Genomic DNA, 21,753 nt, shown 5'->3' on the forward strand with positions numbered 1-21,753 from the left:
CATTTGGTGCACACACAGTGTATTTATTTTCTTCATGACTATTGGGGAATCTATTTAAAAGAGAAACTTTACCCAGAGCTATTAAAAAAATAATAAAAAGTCTGCAGCTAAAAATACTGTAACTGCTGACTTTTAAAGCGGTTGTACAGTCATTTTAATAAGTTTAACCTACAGGTAAGCCTATAATAAGGCTTACCTATAGGTAAAAAATAATATCTCCTAAACCTGTACAGTTTAGGAGATATTACCCTCGCAATGCGTCGCTGAATGCAGCGGCGCATGCGCACAGGGGATTCTCGACCGAAAGTACGGCAGACGGCCACTCACAGCGCCGGAGCCACGATAGCCAGAAGACACGCAGAGGGAACATGTCAACTCCCTCGCCGTGGATCGGGCCAGATGACGCAGCCTCGTTCTAAGGCAAGTATTTCATAATGAGCTAGTATGCGGTGCATACTAGCTCATTATGCCTTTTCCTTTGCAGGTCAAAAAATAAATAAAAAAACTTTAGCGGGTTTACTCCCGCTTTAACAAACAGGTACTTACCAAAGCCATTTGCTGTGCTTTGGATCCCCAGCACAGCCATCTTGGATTTAGGAGATGGCTGTGACTACCAGATGCCTCTCAGCCGGGTCCCCACTACACTGAGACTGGTCCTACCTCCTCATGGGAGGTGATTTGTTCCAGTAGGCTGCATACAGGTGCGCAGGCCAAACAGACGTCATCCTCGCCTAGGTGAGGATTGAGGAAGTAGGAGCGAGCGCGACGACTGAGGAAGTAGGAGCGAGCGCGACGTCTGAGGAAGTAGGAGTGAGCGCGACGTCTGAGGAAGTAGGAGCGAGCGCGACGTCTGAGGAAGTAGGAGCGAGCGCGACGACTGAGGAAGTAGGAGCGAGCGTGACGACTGAGGAAGTAGGAGCGAGCGTGACGACTGAGGAAGTAGGAGCGAGCGTGACGACTGAGGAAGTAGGAGCGAGCGTGACGACTGAGGAAGTAGGAGCGAGCGTGAGTGTAAAGAATGAGGAAGCAGGAGCGAGTGCGCTGAGGTTCAGTCCACCACTTGAGCATAGTGGAGGACCACCTACCAGGGGAACTGGTAAGTAAAACTGCTTTTTCCCACCCCCTAAGCCTAAACGAGCATTTACAGTGTGGGGCCAGCCCAACTGCAAGGGGGAGCTTCAACTTATCATGAGTTGGGCTTTGAAAGTTTATTTCCACTTTCAGTCAAATTGGTGAAAACATCTTACCTTTTTGATGCTTCCTAGGTAAAGGTGTGTCATGGTTGACTACAAGCATCTGCACAAGTTTAGAGATGCCAAGGACAGGTTCAGCCTCCTTTCATTAACATACAATGAAGAAGTCCAACTTCTAAAACAGGCCATAGATGATACGATTTTCAAGAATCGTTCGATTCCCCCATCAACACAGTCAGTGTTGATGTGGAAATCTCTCCCATGGAGCGATTGTGTTCTCCCGGTGGCGGCATTGGGAGCCATCCCTGCCGGGAGAACACAGCGTTTATTGCTAGTAGCTATAGCCACATGTAAAAGTCTGGCATGCTGGTTGTACCAAAATTAATCGATGGATCGACTTGGGTACAATTAGCCTGCCCATAGATAGTTTGAATCTCAGCCAGCCCCTGCTGAACTGGCAAAGATTCAAACCATCTATGGCCGGCCTAAACCTTTACAGTGGTTGTAAACCCTTTACAACCACTTTTTACTACAGCCTATAATTAGACATATTATTAGACTTACCTGTAGCTACACTGGATATCTCCTAAACCTGCATGGTTTAAGAGATACCCCTGTATTTGCAGGGACATCATCGGCACATGCACACTTAAGCAAACTGTTACCAGTGGCTCCCGCACGCATACGCGGGAGTGACGTCACCACAATTCCGGCCAATCACAGCGCCGAAGCCGAAAGTGTGAATGAGGACCACTGCGGGGGTGAATGAGGACCACTGTGGGGGCTTCGATCTCATGTAAGTAATTCATAAGGAGCTAGTATGCTTTGATTACTGGCTCATTATGCCTTTATCTTGCAGGGTTTTTTTTATATTTTTTTTTAAGGGTTTACAACCATTTTAACTCTTTGTTATAAGTGTTCAAATCTAGTATACAACTGATAATGTTATCTGCTAGCACAACACAGATAGGGTTAATTAATTATGGGAAACAGCTCCCCAGCCCCAACATAAGAGAGAACAAAAGCCCAGAGCCCACTGCTTAGGCCGACCATACGCGGTGCAAATTTCCTTCCTGCAGGAAAAAAGTTTGCACGATTCCCCCATCAACATGGCTATTGCTGACAGAGGAATCCCTCCAGCCAAGCTATTGTCTGCTCCCAGCAGGCGGAGGCAGACGCACCTACTGGGAGAAGACAGCTATAGTAGCCAATAGCGATAATCGTAAGAGAATCCGGCAGGCTGGTTGTACCCAAGTTGATCGATCAACTTGGTTTATCAAGGCTTCCCATTAACGATTCGAACAGTGTATGGCCAGACTTCGTTTTTTTGTTTTTTTTTGTTCAACCCAGCAGGTTGAACAAGTGATGCTGGTGTGAAGATCCAGAACACACTGATCAGCGCTCACAGCCATTGGCTGCAAGGGCTGATCGGATGCTGGTTTTTCAGCATTTTTCTTCAACAAAAGTTGGTCGTTAGATCAGCTTCTGCCAAAAAGACAGCTGTACACACTGAGCGAACGTTGCCCAGTTCCTGCTGAAGCGGGCGATATTCAGCCCATGTATAATTAGCATTAGTAGAATTTTTCACTGCAAGAGTTATCAGAAAAGGGCATCTAAAAGGCTAAGCAGAGCGGTTAACTATTTTTTTTTTAATAAGTTATACTATGTGAATGAGAACATGTAACAAATATAAAAGTAGGTGTTATCTCAAATTTAGCTACAAAAGTGGAAATATACTTGAAGGAAAATCGGCAGTGGACACCTCCAGGGCCCTCAGTACAGGTTTTCATCTGCTGGCCCCTTCAGACCTCCCGGAACACCAGTTACAAGAAAACCACAGGCACGGCCCGATGCTGACACAAGACCCAACTTAATCAATCCCGGAACCAAACTGCAGCAGGGTAATTTCAAATGTTTGAAAAATTCTGTACAACGTTGCACTTTGTTGGCATTACCTGGAGATCAATGAACCACTGAAAGCTAATGGCTTCATGTAAAATGCCAAGTAGTCTACAGGCCCGCTACAGAGAGTCAATTGAGGTGAGCAAATATCAGATATACGTTCTACTTAATGGAGTCTTATGAATGGTCAGCATCTCCCCCCCGATGTAAAACAAGGCCTTCAGAAAATGGACACTTTCACTTATTGATGTGTATAGAACGATTTGTTCGGCTGCAACGTTATAGCCCTGTATTGACTCAAGCTGCTCAATAAACACACAAATGCATACTTGTCAATTGCACATCCCCCTCCCCCGGTACAGTTGCCAATGTTCAGGAACTGTCATTAGAAATGCCCATGCTCCTCAAATCTTCAAGCAGATATATACAAAAACACCATTAGCCCAGGTTCACACTGCTGGGGGATTGAAATTGTGCAAGTTCAGCTGAATGATGATGATTTCATACCTGCATGCCAGTCTGACTTCAGGGGGCGATTTCAGTGACATCTGTGCTGGTTCCCGCACAGATGTTCATTGAAATCACACCCAAAGTCGCAAAAATTAACACAGAAACTACTTTTGGGAATAGGTGCGGCATCACACTGATTCGACATGCGATTATAGGTGTGTCAAATCGCATGCCAATCCACATCAATGTGAACCGGTGGCGGGCATTTGCACACAGGTGTACTGATTGGGTCCACCTGTCAGTTTTTCAGGTGGACATGATTGGACCCTCCAGTCTCCTCTATGCAGCGGCATTCGTTGACACCTGCCAATATCCGATCCTGTCCACTAAAAAACAGACAGATGGGAATCGGATCGGACGGTAGTTGGGTGTAAATGGGCTGTGTCTGCGTCTGCATAAGTGGAGCAGACACGGACCTGACATCTGCCTGCTCAGCAGGGATCAGCAGAAAGATTACCCGCTGAGCAGGCAGACTCCAACGAAGCCCGCCCTGTGTGGAAGGGACCTAAGGATAGTTACACACTTATGCAAGTACCAGCCCATTCATTTCAATGGGCTGCCCCGATCGCAGAAACGCAGAGAAAGGATTCCTAGACTTTTTTTTTTTTTTTTTCAAAGCTGCACCAAGCCTCATGGTGGCACAATTACAAGCCGCGTCTGCCAATGCATGCTATTAAGAGTCAAGGGCACCCCCGCGTGTCTGCTGCTAAAGAGTAGAGCATTTTCCTGCAGGTTGGGAGCACGCACAACTTTCCTAACCTGTAATAATGTGAGCTAGCCTATAAATAAAATGAAATGTATGGTTAGGCTCCATGTACACGGGGTGCTGGGGCAAACTCCTCTGAACGAACTTAAAACCGGCGTTTAGAACCGCCTGTTGTGCCACGTTTGCATGCCGCATTTAGCGGCGTTTTAGCGCGTTTGCGTCTAGAAGCGTTTATTAAGATAACCTCATTAAGACCCCCCAAGCTCAAAAAACATTGTTATTTAACTATTTCAGCCATTCTGACCAGAGTGAGTAGCAGCAGCAGAGAGAGCAGCTGTATACTTGTATTTGCCTCTATTTCTGTGCTTTTTTTTGCAATGGATCCCATAATAAGCATATGTGAGGAAATGCTCCTGACGTTGCTCTTGATGAGGCTAGAACGACGTAGAAAATTGCATGCTAGGTCCAGAGTCAGAGTTTGTCGCTATTGGACTCATCCATTGATTGCGCACCAAATGTCGGTAGGATACATTTTTCCAACATGTATGTACAGCTACGTACCTACCCCGACAATATTTTTTCATTTCACACGCACGTCCATTGCCATATTTGACCTTCTACTAGAAAAAGTACCACCAAATCTGAACATATGGGTCAGATTCCAAATAAAATTTGGATACAGCAATGCTAGTGGTGTATTCCATTGCATCAAGGGCTATATATGGTCTATGAACCATCGCAAGTAATTAAAATCATTTTAAACTTTTTTTTTATGTAAAATGTTTTTTCATTGTTTTCCATCATATTTTTGTCTTTTCAGATCAAAAATATAGGGTACCTTTAAAAAAGCTTATAAACGAAAAATGCACAACGCCGGTGCCACGTTTAGTGTCTGAAACGTAGAAATCTTCAGCGTCTGAACCCATTTTTTTTGCTTTTGAAGAAACACTGATAAAACGAAACTGCCTAAAAACAGCAATAAACGAGACTGTGTACATGGTCACATAGGATAACATTGAATGAGTTCAAGGGCAGTTGAAAAAAAAGCGTCCAACTGCCTCTGAACGTACGTTTAGCAGCGTCCCGTGTACATGGGGCCTTACATGTAACTAAAGGCTCCATGCACACCGAAGCTCATAAACGGTCGTTTTTGGGAGTTTATGGACTGTTAAAAAAAAATGCCCAAACTCCCCTCTGTTATCCTATGTGTCCATGCACACATGGACGTTTTTGGATGTTTATCAAATGTTTGGAGTTTATGGGCTGTTTTTTGAACGCCATAAAAATCACGTTCAGAGATTTGTTTTTCTGAACACAAAAAACGCCAAACGTTGATAAACACTCAAAAACGTGGCTCACCAGCGTTTAACGTTTTTTGATCCATTAAAATAAAAAAATAAAAATAAAATAAAAAGTAAAGCTAAAAAAACGCTAACGGAGGAAAAACGCTATTACAAAAATGTAAAAAAAAAAAAAACGTTGACGACTCACTTCAAAGCTACTGACGTTTTTATAACGTCCAATGTGCATGGAGCTTTTTAAGTAGCTTTTGTAATCCCCTGTACAATAGCACACATGTGCCGATGAGGAACACCCAGAGAGGGATGACCTTATCAGTGTTCTGCTGCAGCTTTATCATCCAATAGGAATTCTTGGTTAAAGCTCAACTCCAGGAAACGTACCCATTCTCCTTTGCAGTGAGGCTGCGGTTGTACTGCAAGAGTTACCTGCTCGTTAAGGTCTAGAAGGCATAAAAAGTAGATTTAAAGTGGAACTTTACCCATTACAACTTCATAAAAAATAATGGAACAAGGAACATACATTCCACATTATTATGCTATCGAAATTAGTGTTTGCTGTAAATTGGCTCCAGCATTGTTCCTGTTTCTTCTTGCTAAAGGTTACTTTTTTGCTGAAGCCCAGAGCCCCTGAACAGCAGTAAATCATAAAAGCGGAACTAAGCCTATCAATTTCACAGTTTCAAAAAACAGTTACATTCCTGGAATGCCGGGATTAACTGTCACATTTGCTTGTGTCCGCAACCAAAATGTCAAACCATCAAATGGCTGGTGTCATCACTGATCACAAATGCAGAACCATGGCAGTTGCAGATCAAACAGATGTAGCTCCCTTGGCTGTAAGGATAGGAGGGTTTAAATAGGCATTAAGGCTGTCAGCAGATTGGACTCTACAAATTCAGCAGTGCCTAAAAATGAAAAGCAACTGGTTATGTGCAGAGCAGGGTGAGACAGTATTATTGGATTTTAAACAGTATAGGCACTTATTTTTAATATTTAACATAGCTATACCTGTAAAAGAGGGTCAGCCTGAAGTGATTTAGCAGGACTTAATTCTCTGACTAATGTTTCACTTTAAAGCGGTTGTATTGCCCGCTTGGTCATTTTTACCTACAGGTAAGCCAATAACAAGGCTTACCTGTAGGTAAAATAAATATCTCCTAAACCTGCACGGTCACCTAAAGTCAGCAGCGCATGCGCGCTGAAGGTCTGATGGCTCATGACTGAACTTTCCGGAATGGAGGATTGCCACAGGCATGCGTGGGAGTGATGTCATTGTGGCTCCGACCGCTCACAGCACCGGAGCCCGCAAACCCGTAAGAAATGTCAAGGGAACATGTCAGCTCCCTCTGCGGTGACTGGGCGAGCTGCTGGAGCTTCAGTCTAAGGTATTTCATAATGTGCTAGCATGTGATGCTTACTAGCACATTATGCTATTGTCTTGCAGGTTTTTTTTGGTGGGGGGGGGGGGGGGTGTGATGGTTTAGTACCACTTTAATTACCTGATCCTACAGCCTTCTAGACCAGTCCCTGCAGTGTCTTCTCCCCATACTCCAGCGGTCTAAGGTCCTGACATCATCAAGCCCTGCATTGGAGGCGATGACACCAAGGGACAGTCTGCCAGGGTAGTGGAAAATCAGGAAAGTAAACATGTTTTTACTCTCCCTTAGAACGAATGAGCAGTCAACCTCCGCAGTGCAGGCACAGCCCCACTGCAAGGGAGAATTTTCTAAATTTCCCAGCGTTGAGCATTAACCTTGCTATCGCAGCAAAGGAGGTCAAGGATCTGGCTGTTCTTTCTGGTAGGAGTGTCTGGATTACAAGTCTTTTGACAGATAAACCTGTTCCCGCATTTGCTTTTTAACTGCACAGTATATGTAGTGGTTTGCCTGAGTTCAGCTTTAATTCATTCCAATTTTTATATGATGGACTAACAAATTGCAATAGGCAACTGTCATGCTACTACCCCCCTAGAATAAACTGGTGCACCTACAGGCACCAGAACAAAAAATACCCTTGCAGTGCTATCACCCCCATCCCAGTATAAAGGGGTTAAATGCTTGCTAGGTCTAGGGGTAGAGGAGTAAGGTGCGATTCGTCCTTCATATCCCTCTTAGGGAATAAATGGTTTCCAGGATTAGCTGTATTTAAATCATTGCAAGAGGTGCAGCTTACTGCCCAGGAGACACCACTCACCACCAGAGGGGTCATATATGGTACAGGTGAGGGTTAGAACATGCATTAGCAGACCAGACAGAAGTGGGCTCTTGCAGTCGGGGATGAGCACTATACTCTGACCTGCTTACATGGCCCTGATCACCTAAGAGATGAACAGCCTTTCCTGCAGGAGCTAAATCTGGCACACTAAGCTGTGTCTGCGACATGATTATTCATCCATCCGAATGACATCAGTGTGTGTTCTATTCAGCTGAAAACATGTCATATGAACTTGGAATAATAGACAGCATATCGAAATCGCTGCTTCCGACATTCAAGAAAATATAAATCACACTACGGTGAGCGTGCCCACATTCACATGGGCACTCAGGTCCATTACTAGGCCATTTTTTTAAGCGATTGGAGCTGCCAAGTGTTGGAAGTAGGTAGCCGATCTGCTGACCCGCACACCTGTCCAATTAGGATGAGGAGCTGTGTCTGTGCAATTTCTGCATTCCCATAGACTTACATTGGAGCGCCTGCGTGCAACACCTGACAGCTCCAGCTGCATAACCAAATGGGCAATTCGCATCCTCAGCGCCCGTCTTAATAGGGCCCTGCAGTTAAATAATACCACAAACCTGTTTTGCCTATGCAGGGAAAGCAGCAGATCTACTTGAATCCCCTCATTTTCCCTTCATTGTGCTGAGGTGTTCAGCCGCTAGGGCAAATAAAATACTCAGTAATTCTCAGTACTTCCCCATATGAAGGAATTTACTCCCGCCACTCATGTGACAGTGCTAGCGCTTGGCGATTAGTCCAGCAATGTCATATGAAGTCCTCAACCATGTGTAAGCTCTAACTACAGGGACTTGGAGCTTACACAAGGTTGCCTCGCTTCCAGTGGCTGGATGGAGGAATCGGGGAGCCAAAGATGGGAAGTATTACCAGAAGGATACCAACTCTGAACCCAAGGTGCATGTAAATTGTCCCCAGCAGTTTCCATTACATAAGAAAGTAGCGACGCCTCTTTGGATTGTCTAATTGCACAGCATTCCTATTGTATAAATTGTGAGTACTACACGTGTACTACTACTACTACTAACATAATGCTGTCAAGCCCCTGCCCTCATGGAGCTTACAGTCTAAGGTCCCTAACTGACATTCATACATATACATACATACTTGGTGCCAATTTAGACAGAAGCCAATTAATCTACCAGCATGTCTTTGAAGTGTGGGAGGAAACTGGAGTACTGGGAGGAAACTCAGGCAGGCACAGGGAGAACATGCAAACTCCAGGCAGCTAGTGTTGTGGTTGGGATTCGAACCAACGACACTAGTGCTGCTAGACGGCAGTGCTGACCACTTAGCCACTGTGCAAATTTCAATCTCCCATTCCAATTTCTGCCCCTGTACTGTAGCATCCCCTTAGTAATGACAACTTGAAGAAAATGTATTTTTGTATAGTTAAAAAATAAATAAAAAATTACTGTTTTGGAGAAAATTACCTTTACATTGTTGCTTCCTTCTTTAAAAAAAAAAAAAAAAAAAAAAAAAAAAGCCTTTAGGGACAGGCACCAGGAAAGGAATCAACAAATTATCATATCCACTCACCATGCAGCACCACTTGGGCACTACAGAAGGAACTGCATACGAATACTAGCCAGGGAAACGGGCAACCGGTCGTAGGAAAAAGCAATACAGACTTAAGCCGGCCATACACTAGTAAACATTTGCTTTTGGAACAAATGGACTTTCCCAAATTAAAACCACATTTAGCCCAGGTTCACACTGACAGCGGGAATGAAATTGTGCGCGTTTATCGGGGCAATTTCAGAGACATTTGTGCGGGTTTCTGCACAGACGTCTATTAAAATCGCACCCTGCAGTCGCCAAAAGTAGTACAGAAACTAATTTTGGAAATTGGTGCACCAATTGGGACAGTGCCATTGCTGGCAATAGGCTACAATTTGACATGTCAAATCACTCCGATGTGAACAGGGGCTTATTGTCAAAGCTTAATTGAAAAAGCTGAAATTAGAAGCCGATTGGCTACCATGCACAGCTGCACCAGATTCTGCACTCTCCAGTTTTAGTAAATCAACCCCTCAGTCACTGTTCTCTGCACTGTTCTTCCAGAGCTCACTGGAGCGCTGGGAGAGGCTGGCTCAGCCTCTCAGCAATGCGCTGAGAGGCTGAGCCAGCTGCTGCTCATGGATCTGGGTGGGTCCTGACAGTATAGTCGGGATCCTGCCAGAACCTGGAGCAGCTTTGATGTCAGCCAACAGAGTGATTTTAGCTCACTGTTGGCTGATTCTGGGTCACAGGAGAGCACAAGTGAGAGCACTTCTGTGACCCACAAGAGCAGCATGACCAAAACAGCTTTGGCCATACTTCTTTTAATACAGTAGGTATTCCCATGTCATCACTTTTATTACAATCCAAAATACAAGGGGTTTGTTCCTTATCTTATGACAGAGGGCAGAAATTCTCTTTTACAGCTCATAGATCGCAGAATATTAAAGAGCCGCTTATCCATAACTCCAACTATATACATTATATATCCATATGGGTCTCAAGACATATACAACATGTTTATGACAAAAAAAAAAAAACAAGACCATGCTGCCCACCTGTATCATTCGCCCTGTTATTTTAGCATGCTTACCAGCGTTCAACTGCATAGTATTCATTTGTAACAATAATTAGGATAGCACAGGTACCCATCTCAGAGTTAAAGCATTCTACTGAACACCACAAGCATCAGATCAGCAAACAAAAGAATCCAAACTGTATACATAAGCAGGTGATCAAAAGTATATAGTAAATGTATCTATCATAACAAGCCAACATCATATCTTTACTATCACAATGGTCCATGCTGCCCTTCCACAACATAAACTACAACTACTTAGAACCAAATCATATATTTCTACTCATTCATTCATTTTAGAACCGTTTATTATAAAATCAGTTCAAACTTCAAGAACGATGTGCCAAGTGCAGCAACCCATAGCAACGGAGATCTTACACTGATCTGCAACTCGGATTGGTCGCTGTGGTTCACGCACATTTCATGTTTAGCACTTCCAATGCATTTTACATTTATACACTAAGGGCTCATTTATACCAGATACCATTCAACATGTTTTTTTTAAATGCAGTATGAAAACATATGCAAGAAAAATACATTTATTTTGGATGACCCTAGTTTACACAATTGTGGTGCATTCATGTGCGTTTTAAAAAGTACAGCATGCTGCTTTTTTCACAGGTAAACGTACTGGAAGGCATGTAAACGCACATGAATGCACTGCAAAGGTGTATAAATACAATTCTGTAAGGGTTCATTTAAACCACAGTATCAGTATTCAGTTCCGCATGTGCATATACACGCATTTATGGTGCATTTTTGTCGTGTTTAGGCTTCGTGATATTTTTTTACCGAGTTGCATTTACATGCACGTGGTGTGTTTATGTGTGTGTAAAAAATGCAGTATGCCGTGCTTCCCCCACCCCCCCCCCCCTTTTTAAACGCACATGAAAAGTTCCACAATGGTGTAAAATAGACTCCCTGGAATACATTCATTTTTCTTGCATGTGCGTTTGCACTGTATCATTAGACTGAATGTGTTTTTAAAGTGGTTGTAAAGGATGAAGGTTTTTTTTAACCTTCATGCATTCTATGCACAAAGGTAAAAAAACATTCTGTGTGCTGCTCCCTCCACAGTGCTCACCTGAGCCACTCCTCGATTCAGCAACATGCATGGAAGCCTCAGCTGTCCCGTGTCTCTCTCTCCTCATTGGCTGAGACACAGCAACAGGAGCCACTGCTGCCAACCACAGCCAGTAAGCAACTATGGGGAGAGCGGGGCTGACCACGGCTCTATGTGTCTTATGGACGTATAGACTGGGGGCTCGAGAGCAAGCATGCACCAGTGGCCCCACAGCAAGTGGCTTGCTATTGGTGGCACTGTTGGGGGGGGGGGGGGGCTGAGAAAAGGAGGACTGAGGCTGCACTGTGCAAAACTATTAGGCCACTTTCACACTGAGGCACTTTTAGCGCTAAAAATAGCACCTGTAAAGCGCCTGTCAAGTCTCCCCAGTGAGTGCTTTCACACTGGAGCGGTGTGCTTGCAGGATAGAAAGTCCTGCAAGCAGCATCTTTGGGGCAGAGCGAGAACAGTGTACACACCACTCCTAAACCGCCCCTGCATTGAAATCAATGGGCAGCATTTCCAAAGTGCTTCAGCAGCGTTGCTTAGCGGGCGATTTTAACCCTTTTTCGAACTCTAGCGGGGGTTAAAAGTGCCCCGCTAGTGAGCGAAAAGTGACCGCTAAAGAGACGGTAAAACTAGCGGCACTTTACCATCAACGTGACCGGCGCCCCGGTGTAAAAGTAGCCTTACACAGAGCAGGTAAGTATAACATGTTTGGTTAAAAAAATAAAAAATAAAACACACAACCTAACCTTTAGGCCTCATGCACACTGCACGTTAAAAAAAAACGTTATAAAAACGTTAGTAGCTTAGCAGCTGGGTGTCCACAGTTAGAATGCCGGCGCCACCGAGCGGAGAGGGGAACGAGCTGGGCTTCTTTCCCCCGCATCGCTGGACCCTGGACAGGTAAGTGTCCGATTATTAAAAGTCAGCAGCTGCAGTATTTGTAGCTGCTGACTTATTTTTTTTTTTTTTTTTTTTTTTTTTAAGGGGAACTTCTCTTTAATAATATTCATGTTTTCCTGAAATCACAGAACGGCTGTTTGTGATAAACAAAATCCAATAACTAAAAAAACAAAAACCACCACTTAAATTTTTGAAAACGCCAAAAAACGTCCAGTGTGCATGAGGCCTAAAGATCGCTTTATACACAGTATGAACACATAAGCTAGAAAAATAAATGCATTTTAAATGAGTTTAGATTACACCACTGAGGTGCCTTCATGTGCGTTTATAAAAAGGAGTGTGCTTTTTTTATTTTTTTTGCATGTAAATGTACATGAATACATGTAAATGCAATAAAAATAAAATAATGCCCCAAAAATAAAAGATAAAAAATGCACTCTAGATTGTAAGCTCTAATGAGCGGAGCCCTCTCATTCCTCCTGCATTAAATTGTATTGTACCTGTACTGTCTGCCCCAATGTAAGGTGTGGCGCAAACTGTTGGCACTATATAAAACCTGTATAATAATAACAATAATAATAACGTAAACGTGTAATGGGAACTGCACATCAGAGATTGTGGTGTAGATGAGCCCTTAGGATTCATTCATTCTATAGAAGAAGATGCTGGCAGAAAATGAAATAAGTAAAAAAAAAAATCCCAAAAAAAAAAAAAATCAGGAATGCCAGAAGGTGCCACACAACAGTCACCGGTGTCACATGGGCATGACTGACAGCTCAATGGACTAGGAATTTTCTGTGCTTCCTGACACAGCTTGTAATTTACGACTAGCGTGTGTTTGCTGACAGCTATACAAATAGAAAACGTTTACACGGCGGTCACTGACCATTTCTTAGTGCATTCCACCATCAGCTCCTGGTAAGATGCCACAAACTGAAACTTGGAGGCATGTTTGCCCACACGCTGAAGCCTCTTCCATACTGAAGCCATGATCCAAGATCAGACCAGAGCGGTGTGGGGGGGGGGGGGAGACGTCTTTTCTGTATTATTCCGAGCAGCCTTACAAGGTGGCGTGTGTCGCAGGGCAGAGGGTGCCAAACGCAGGCTGTTGTCCAGACGCACTCATCAGAGACACCGGCGGCTGATCCCTCTTCACAAGGCAGACAGCCAGCTTAGGAGACTCCTGCATGGCTGAGGGAGAGGAAGTCCCCGCTGCATGGAAAGTCAGCTCTCCTCCCAGGCGAAATGACGTGGAACCCGTACAGCTAGACTGGTACAGACAAAGGAGGAAGCAGGAGAGAGAAAGCTGTTAATATTTGACATCATGAAGCAACGTCTAAGCAGAGCTGTCAGTGATCCCATTTACAAGAAAGGTCTATGGAGGAGGGGTGATCAGCACACCTACTTACCACACACATGGGTCATGTGCATGGGTAAAAGGTGACGGGTGAGCGGGTGACAGTCCCACCCCCAATGACAGATCAGGGAAAGTCTTCCAACACTGGGGAAGCAAATCCTCCAACCTGTCATTTGTATTCTAGCTCATCAGCCCATAATTATACCTTGGCCAGGCATCTGACACAGGGGTGGCAGGACAGGGAGGAGGAGGAGAAGAGCGTGCCGCCTAGCCACAAGACCTACGCTGCCACCCAAAACATTGGCCATGTCTATGATTCACAAGTCCCCTTACTCACTGCCCCTCCCCCTGTCACTACAAGCTGTCATCATCCGTTCACCGTTAACCCATACATCGCCATGCAGGACAGCAGGGATCCCCAACCTCTGACAGATCCCCCACCACCTTCAATATGACAGGGGCACAAAATAAACTTTAATCACTGTGGCAGATTTCAATGCTTGCTATGCATATATAATAAAAACACAGATCCGTGTGTAATGCTGCAAGTGTCCTGATACACTGGGGGCCCCATCGCAGGTCGCTCAGCGTCACCTGGGGCCCCGAGCCACTGGTTGGAGATCACTGCAACATAGGGCCCTCGAGCCACTGGTTGGAGATCACTGCAACATGGGGCCCCCGAGCCACTGGTTGGAGATCACTGCAACATGGGGTCCCCGAGCCACTGGTTGGAGATCACTGCAACATGGGAGCTCCCGAGCCACTGGTTGGAGATCACTGCAACATGGGAGCTCCCGAGCCACTGGTTGGAGATCACTGCAACATAGGGCCTCCAAGCCACTGGTTGGAGATCACTGCAACAAGGGGCCCCTGAGCCACTGCGACATGGGGCCACTGGTTGGAGATCACTGCAACATGGGGCCCCTGAGCCACTGGTTGGAGATCACTGCAACATGGGGACCCTGAGCCACTGGTTGGAGATCACTGCAACATGGGGACCCTGAGCCACTGGTTGGAGATCACTGCAACATGGGGACCCTGAGCCACTGGTTGGAGATCACTGCAACATGGGGCCCCTGAACCACTACAACATGGGGCCACTGAGCCACTGGTTGAAGATTACTGCGACATGGGGCCCCTGAGCCACTGCAAAATGGGGCCCCTCAGCCACTGGTTGGAGATCATTGCAACATGGGGCCACTGAGCCAATGGTTGGAGATCACTGCAACATGGGGCCATTGAGCCACTGGTTGGAGATCACTGGGACATGGGGCCACTGGTAAGAGATCACTGCAACATGGGGCCCCTGAGCTACTGCAACATGGGGCCACTGGCTAGAGATCACTGCAACATGGGGCCACTGAGCCACTGGTTGGAGATCACTGCAACATGGGGCCACTGGTTGAAGATCACTGCAACATGTGGCGCCTGAGCCACTGGTTGGAGATCACTGCAACATGTGGCGCCTGAGCCACTGGTTGGAGATCACTGCAACGTGTGGCCCCTGAGCCACTGGTTGGAGATCACTGCAACGTGTGGCCCCTGAGCCGCTACAACATGGGACCACTGGTTGGAGATCACTGCAACATGGGGCCACTGGTTGGAGATCACTGCAACATGGGGCCACTGAGCCACTGGTTGGCGATCACTGCAACATGGGGCCCCTGAGCCACTGGTTGGAGATCACTGCAACATGGGGCCCCTGAGCCACTGGTTGGAGATCACTGCAACATGGGGCCCCTGAGCCACTGGTTGGAGATCACTGCAACATGGGGCCCCTGAGCCACTGGTTGGGGACCCCTGCAGAGAAGGGAAGCTCCATCCAGAAGGCAGAAGAATTCCTCCATAGATGGGGGGGGGGGGGGTCATACACTGACAGCCAAGGGACAGGACAAGGATTGGGAAGGATCAGGACAACACACAGAGATCCCCTCCAGCTTACCTCCTCCTGACCACACTGGGCATTGGATGTTAGTGTGGATCCCCCATGCCCGGGATCAGCAGTCCTCAGCTCCCAGGATCCCCCTCTATTCCAGGCCAAGAAGATTTAGTATGCAGACAGATAGGTGCAGCTTCCCCCCTCCCCGGCCCTGGACTCCAGTACAATCCTCGGTGATAGAACCCTCCCTGCGAGCCAGAGCCCGCTCCACCGCCACAGCCACCGCTGCTGATCTCTACATTGGGCATCCAGCAGCATGGATACTGCACTCCTATTGGAGAGCTGGCCTGCCACTCAGCAGACGGACGAATGAGCGTCCAGGTATAAAGGGGCGGGGCTATCCGGCGCTTTAAATGGGCTCAGCTTCGGCGCTGCCCGAACAGTCAGCGAAGTGGCCGCCTTCTCGGGGAGGGAAGGTGATTGGTTGCTGGACAAGGTGACAAGGCGATGTTTATGGTATGGAGGCTGCCTATTGGACGCCGGAGCTGTCAGTTTCCATATCATGTACAGCTCTGAGAGTGGGCTGTACCCCGGCCGGCCTGATAGCTGTGCAGGTCTCTGCTGTGAGCCGCCTGGATACCTGGCTGGATGGTATTGACAGCAACCAGCCATGAGGCTGGTGACCTCCCTCTGCTCTGCTGAGACTTGCAGTACTGTGGACATCTAGGTTCTGGGTCTGCTGGGACTTGTCGTGCTGTGGACATTTTAGGTGGTGGGACTTGTAGTGCTGTGGACAATTTTAAGTGGTGGGACTTGTAGTGCTGTGGACAATTTTTGGGTGGTGGGACTTGTAGTGCTGTGGACAATTTTTGGGTGGTGGGACTTGTAGGGCTGTGGACAATTTTTGGGTGGCGGGACTTGTAGGGCTGCGGACAATTTTTGGGTGGCGGGACTTGTAGGGCTGCGGACAATTTTTGGGTGGCGGGACTTGTAGGGCTGCGGACAATTTTTGGGTGGCGGGACTTGTAGGGCTGCGGACAATTTTTGGGTGGCGGGACTTGTAGGGCTGCGGACAATTTTTGGGTGGCGGGACTTGTAGGGCTGCGGACAATTTTTGGGTGGCGGGACTTGTAGGGCTGCGGACAATTTTTGGGTGGCGGGACTTGTAGGGCTGCGGACAATTTTTGGGTGGCGGGACTTGTAGGGCTGCGGACAATTTTTGGGTGGCGGGTCTGCTGGGTCTTGTAGTGCTGTGAAGATTACATTTTCTGGGTCTGCTTACCAAGCCCATTTGAAGAAGAGGAGACCTTCCTGGTGTCTGACCGCAGGCCGGGCTCCCTTCACACCATTCTCCTGGGTTTGCTTTCTTTAGGGTACATGCACACCAGAACGCCCGGGGAGTATTTGTGAACACATTCCCATCACACAGCAATCAGAAAAGAATGTATACAGCTCACACCAGCGTGTTGTGTTGCTTGTGCTGAAAAGAAAAAAATAAATTACAGCTGGCACTGTGTTTGTTTTTTGTTTTTGTTTTTTCAGTGCAACTCGTGCAAACGCGCATGCATGTAATGCACTCCTACTTAAAAGACTGCTTTTAAATAAAGTTGTGTTGGTAACGTCCTCCATGTTTTCCTCCTCATTGGGTGCCAAGGAAGGATCACATGACAGGCCTACCCCAGGGTTGGTTCTTCTGGCTACACTAGGCACCTTGTACAGGGGTCCTCTACTACACGGGGTACCTTTTTTTTACTCTTGGGATGTTTTTATCAATGCTCCCAGACAAGGCTCAGACTGCTATGGGAGAATTCTCGAACCTTAAGTGGGGCCTCTTCTCTTAGAGATGAACGTACACTGGCACCACAACTGTTCTCCAGTTAACTCTCGGTTCCCCATGACCATGTACACCTAATCTGCATTTAGGAAGGACACACTGAGCCAATGTCCATATCCACCTGTCTAGTGTTTTCCACTATTATTCTCCATTAACAAAGTGGGCCCACATGCTCTCTGCTCTGTGCACTTAACTCTTAAGCCCCATACACACTATCAGATTATCTGCTGAGTTTTTCCTTCAGATTTACCAAAACCATATAATATGAGGACAAACCTTAGGAGTTTCAATGTGTATGCAATCAGGCAGGCCCTTCTACTACATGGTTTTGGTAAATCTGAAGGAAAAACTCAGCAGATAATCTGATGGTGTGTATGGGGCTTTAAACCTCCGTAAAGGATGGGGAAACTTTGGCGCCATGAATCCGCTCCCAAAGCTATGGGAGAAAGACCACCTTCGGAAGGAGTACCAAAAACCTCTCCTTTGCTGCTACAGGCCACTCCACCAATACCTATTACGGTGATGGCGAACCTTGGCACCCCAGATGTTTTGGAACTACATTTCCCATGATGCTCTTGCACTCTGCAGTGTAGATGAGCATCATGGGAAATGTAGTTTCAAAACATCTGGAGTGCCAAGGTTCGCCATCACTGACCTAGTACGTGCTACCACCAGGCTGCTTCCACTTCTGTTACCTTAGGTAATCACTTCTGTCTTCACACTACTCCACCCCACACAAATACCTATATTCCCCAAAGTGTTGAGACCCACTCAGCGCACTATATACGCCGGTTACTTGCAATACACCTTTTTAGTAACCTCAGACCAGGCAAATGACAGTGTCAATTTTTTCTTAGGAAAAGTGGAAAAATGAACATTCCCATGTCCAACATACAAATGCAAGGGTTTGCTATGTTCTCACTCCGAACTACAGGCTTGTGCTGGCCCAGCATACCTGTAAAGGTGAAGTCCAAGCAACTACAGTCCTTCAGAAGCACACTCCAGTGTTGGTGTCTTCAGGGCAAAACCTCAGGTTCAGGTGGCTTTACAACCCAATGGTGATAGATGGCCTCCTGTTCCTCATGGGTTTCATTCTTCGTCTCTCTCCCTTACGGGTACTCAATCTTTCTCTACTGCCAAGATTAAACTTCTATCAGGGACTGCAATTAGGGGGAAGCCCGAACTCTCTATACTGGACCACTGTCTGTCCCTCTTGTATATCACAGGACCAGTGGCCCGGACCCAGAGGAGAACCCGCCAAAAGACCAAAGAAATGGGAAAGGCATTAACTCTTAAACGTAAGGAGGAAAAAAGTGCATAAATGTAAATAAATGAATGAAAAACGAGCTAGCTGCACACCCCTAAGTATTCGAGAGAGAATAAAAAAAGAAGAGTTCTCCTTGGGGTTTTCAGGCAGCAACAAGAAGCAGAGATAAATCCGTGAAAAGTTATATTTATTTTATTAATTCAACGGCTTATTTGCCATCATAGATTTAAAAATGCAGGCTCTGGTATATAATATTATAGCATATCAGTGGATAAACAGTATATGCAACATTTAATACAAAATAGGTTACAGGAACAATTTACAAGTACAGCACTTTTTCAAAAGTTGCAAAATAGCACCCGGGCTGCCCCAATGCATTTCGACCTTCAGGGAGTCAGGGTCTTCTTCAGGGGGTAAAAAGCAACAAAGCCCTGGCGAAAGGAGTAGTTATATTGTATATTCTGCAGGTAATCAAAGAATAAAAGACTTTCAATATAATAGGTTTTAACCGAAAAATTCATGTAATATCAAAACTTATTTCGATAATATTTACCAGTTCCACCGAACCAATGCTTTTCAACCAGGGACTTCTAATAAAATCTGAAAAACGGAACAGTGCTTTCCCTCAAAGGGTCATCCTGGATCCGCTGCCCCACTATTTTGACCCACCTCAACCACCCACCAAGATGGACACAGGGGGGGGGAGGGGGGACAAAAGAAGGGGAGAATAAAGGCAGAACACGACTTCACAGGGGCATCAAACGCTAGCTTACAAGAATTGACAGTGTCTGGAGTTTCCCCAGGGTGATCAGAGGAACAGAGGAGGAGGTTCTTTGCACACCCAAGGTGGCCACACCTAAAAATAATGAAATACAATATGATATGATATGGAGCAAATACATCACAAAAAATGTATATTATAACTAGTTGTTTGACTGGAGTATTGCGTATATTGTGTTAATCTACAAAAGCATAGATAAGTGGGAATAGTGAAATGAGAGGGAATGCCACTTTGTTTCCCAAGTAATGTTTAAACAAATAATAAACAGGTGTGATATTCCATATTGTGACAATCGGTATTATGCTAAATAATGTGAATGTAGTTCAAAAATGACAATAATAATAATGATAATAATAATAAACTAGTGATGCAAATAAACCAAAAATGTGTGACTGTGTAAAAGAAAAGAAATAAAAAAAACCATATATATATATATATATATATATATATATATATACACCAGAGCCTGTATTTTTAAATCTATGATGGCAAATAAGCCGTTGAATCAATAAAATAAATATAACTTTTCACGGATTTATCTCTGCTTCTTGTTGCTGCCTGAAAACCCAAAGGGGAACTCTTCTTTTTTTTTTTTTTTAGGCATTAACTCTTACCCTTCCAGCCGGGACAGCATCTACCTAGCATTTTTTTAACCCACTTACAAAGTATATTGCCTGGGAAAAAAAGGAACGTGTAAAACACACACCAGCGCATTACAAAATCACAACATGCATGCATTGTGGTATGAAGGCAGACAAGCTGAACTGAAGGCAAAACGTATTGTTCTTTTTGATAGAGTAAGGGAGGGTTATAACCCGGGTCAGGCCTTTTTTGCCCTCTGTCTCTCATTGGGGAGATTTCCCTTCACTTCCTGTCCCATAGTCGCAACAGGAAGTGAGAGGAAATCCCTGATTGTCTCCAGAACTAATATCCCCATCAGAAGATTTCCCCTCTTGTCCCTATCCATTGACCACCCTCCAAAAAAACTTTGGGATTTGCCTTATGATAATGGTCACAGGACTAACAGCAAGGGTAAATCTCTATTCGGCTAGGTTTAGACATGAGGCAGCCCTTGGCGCCTTTATGAGCAGTGATCTGCAGTGGTTTGCTTTGCAGGAAGGCAATGAGGAAGCAATATGTTGCCTCCTCACCGCCTGTTTTAAACCTTTAAATGCCACACCACCATCTGACAATTGTGCGCATTACATGTGATTGCAGCATGGCCCCATTCGCTTCAATACAACAGGGGGTATACATTTTGCTGCAGCGTATGTACAACCTTATCCGGGTGACTTTGCCGCTGAAGGAGGGCAATAAAATCACAGCTCTCTGTTTTAGTTGTGGTTCTCACCTACAGATGTAACCAAGTGCGTTTCCTCACATTCTGGCATATAGGGCAGCCTATTCATTTCAGTGGTCTGCCTTACAGTGCCCTCAAAAAGTATTCATACCCTTTGACATTTTCTACATTTTGTCATGTTACAACCAAAAACGTAAATGTATTATATTGGAATTTTATGTGATAGACCAACACAAAGTGGCACATAATTGGAAAGTGGAAGGGAAATGATAAATGGTTTTTCAATTTTTTTTTTTTTTACAAAAAAATATGTGAAAAGTGTGGCATGCATTTGTATTCAACCCCCTTTTAGTCTGATACTCCTAACTAAAATCTAGTAGAACCAATCGCCTTCAGAAGTCACCCGATTAGTAAATGGAGTACTCCTATGTGTAATTTAATCCCAGTATAAATACAGCTTTTCTGTGAAGCCCTCAGAGTTTGTAAGCGAACCTTAGTGAACAAACAGCATCATGAAGGTCAAGGAACCCACCAGACAGTCTAAAACCAAGAAATCTTACAAGCTATCCAAAATCTGTAAATATGTAACACCTACTATCAGGACAGCTGCTAGCACTGATCACGTCCCATACGACGGTGCAAATTTATAGAGGACATGCTGAGCTATCTGGCTGTTAGCAAGAGTGCCTTGATGCAATGACACTAAATAAAAAATGTGTTGATGTGCAAACAAAGTAGTTTTTATTTTATTTTATTTTTTTATTACCATACAGTGTGTGATCACAGCATCACAAACCTTATAACCCACATATGTTCTGAAATGTATAAAGTGCCTCCGTGCTATTGCCGGAGGCACTTTACAAATATATCGATTATTTTTGTGCAAACTCCAAAAAGTTCATACAAAATCAAATCAAAAACTTCATATATCAAATACAGTG

General features: G+C 45.2%; 1 protein-coding gene across 5 annotated transcripts in view; it reads right to left on the minus strand.

The window, feature by feature from the left end:
• EHBP1 (EH domain binding protein 1) overlaps positions 1-15,939 on the minus strand; it is a 724,273-nt gene extending 708,334 nt beyond the window's left edge. For all 5 annotated transcript variants that reach the window (XM_077485988.1, XM_077485986.1, XM_077485985.1 and 2 more), the window contains exons 1-2: positions 15,694-15,939; positions 13,281-13,664 (exon numbers count right to left, since the gene is read on the minus strand). In XM_077485988.1, coding sequence (XP_077342114.1) covers positions 13,281-13,384 — 104 coding nt within the window. In that variant the 5' untranslated portion in view covers positions 13,385-13,664; positions 15,694-15,939. The remainder of the gene's footprint in view (positions 1-13,280; positions 13,665-15,693) is intronic.
• Between the last annotated feature and the right edge of the window lie 5,814 nt (positions 15,940-21,753).

Source organism: Lithobates pipiens, unplaced genomic scaffold, assembly GCF_037356315.1.
Source record: "Lithobates pipiens isolate NorthernLeopardFrog02 unplaced genomic scaffold, aLitPip1_a1.2 Scaffold_18, whole genome shotgun sequence".
Lineage (NCBI taxonomy): Eukaryota > Metazoa > Chordata > Amphibia > Anura > Ranidae > Lithobates > Lithobates pipiens.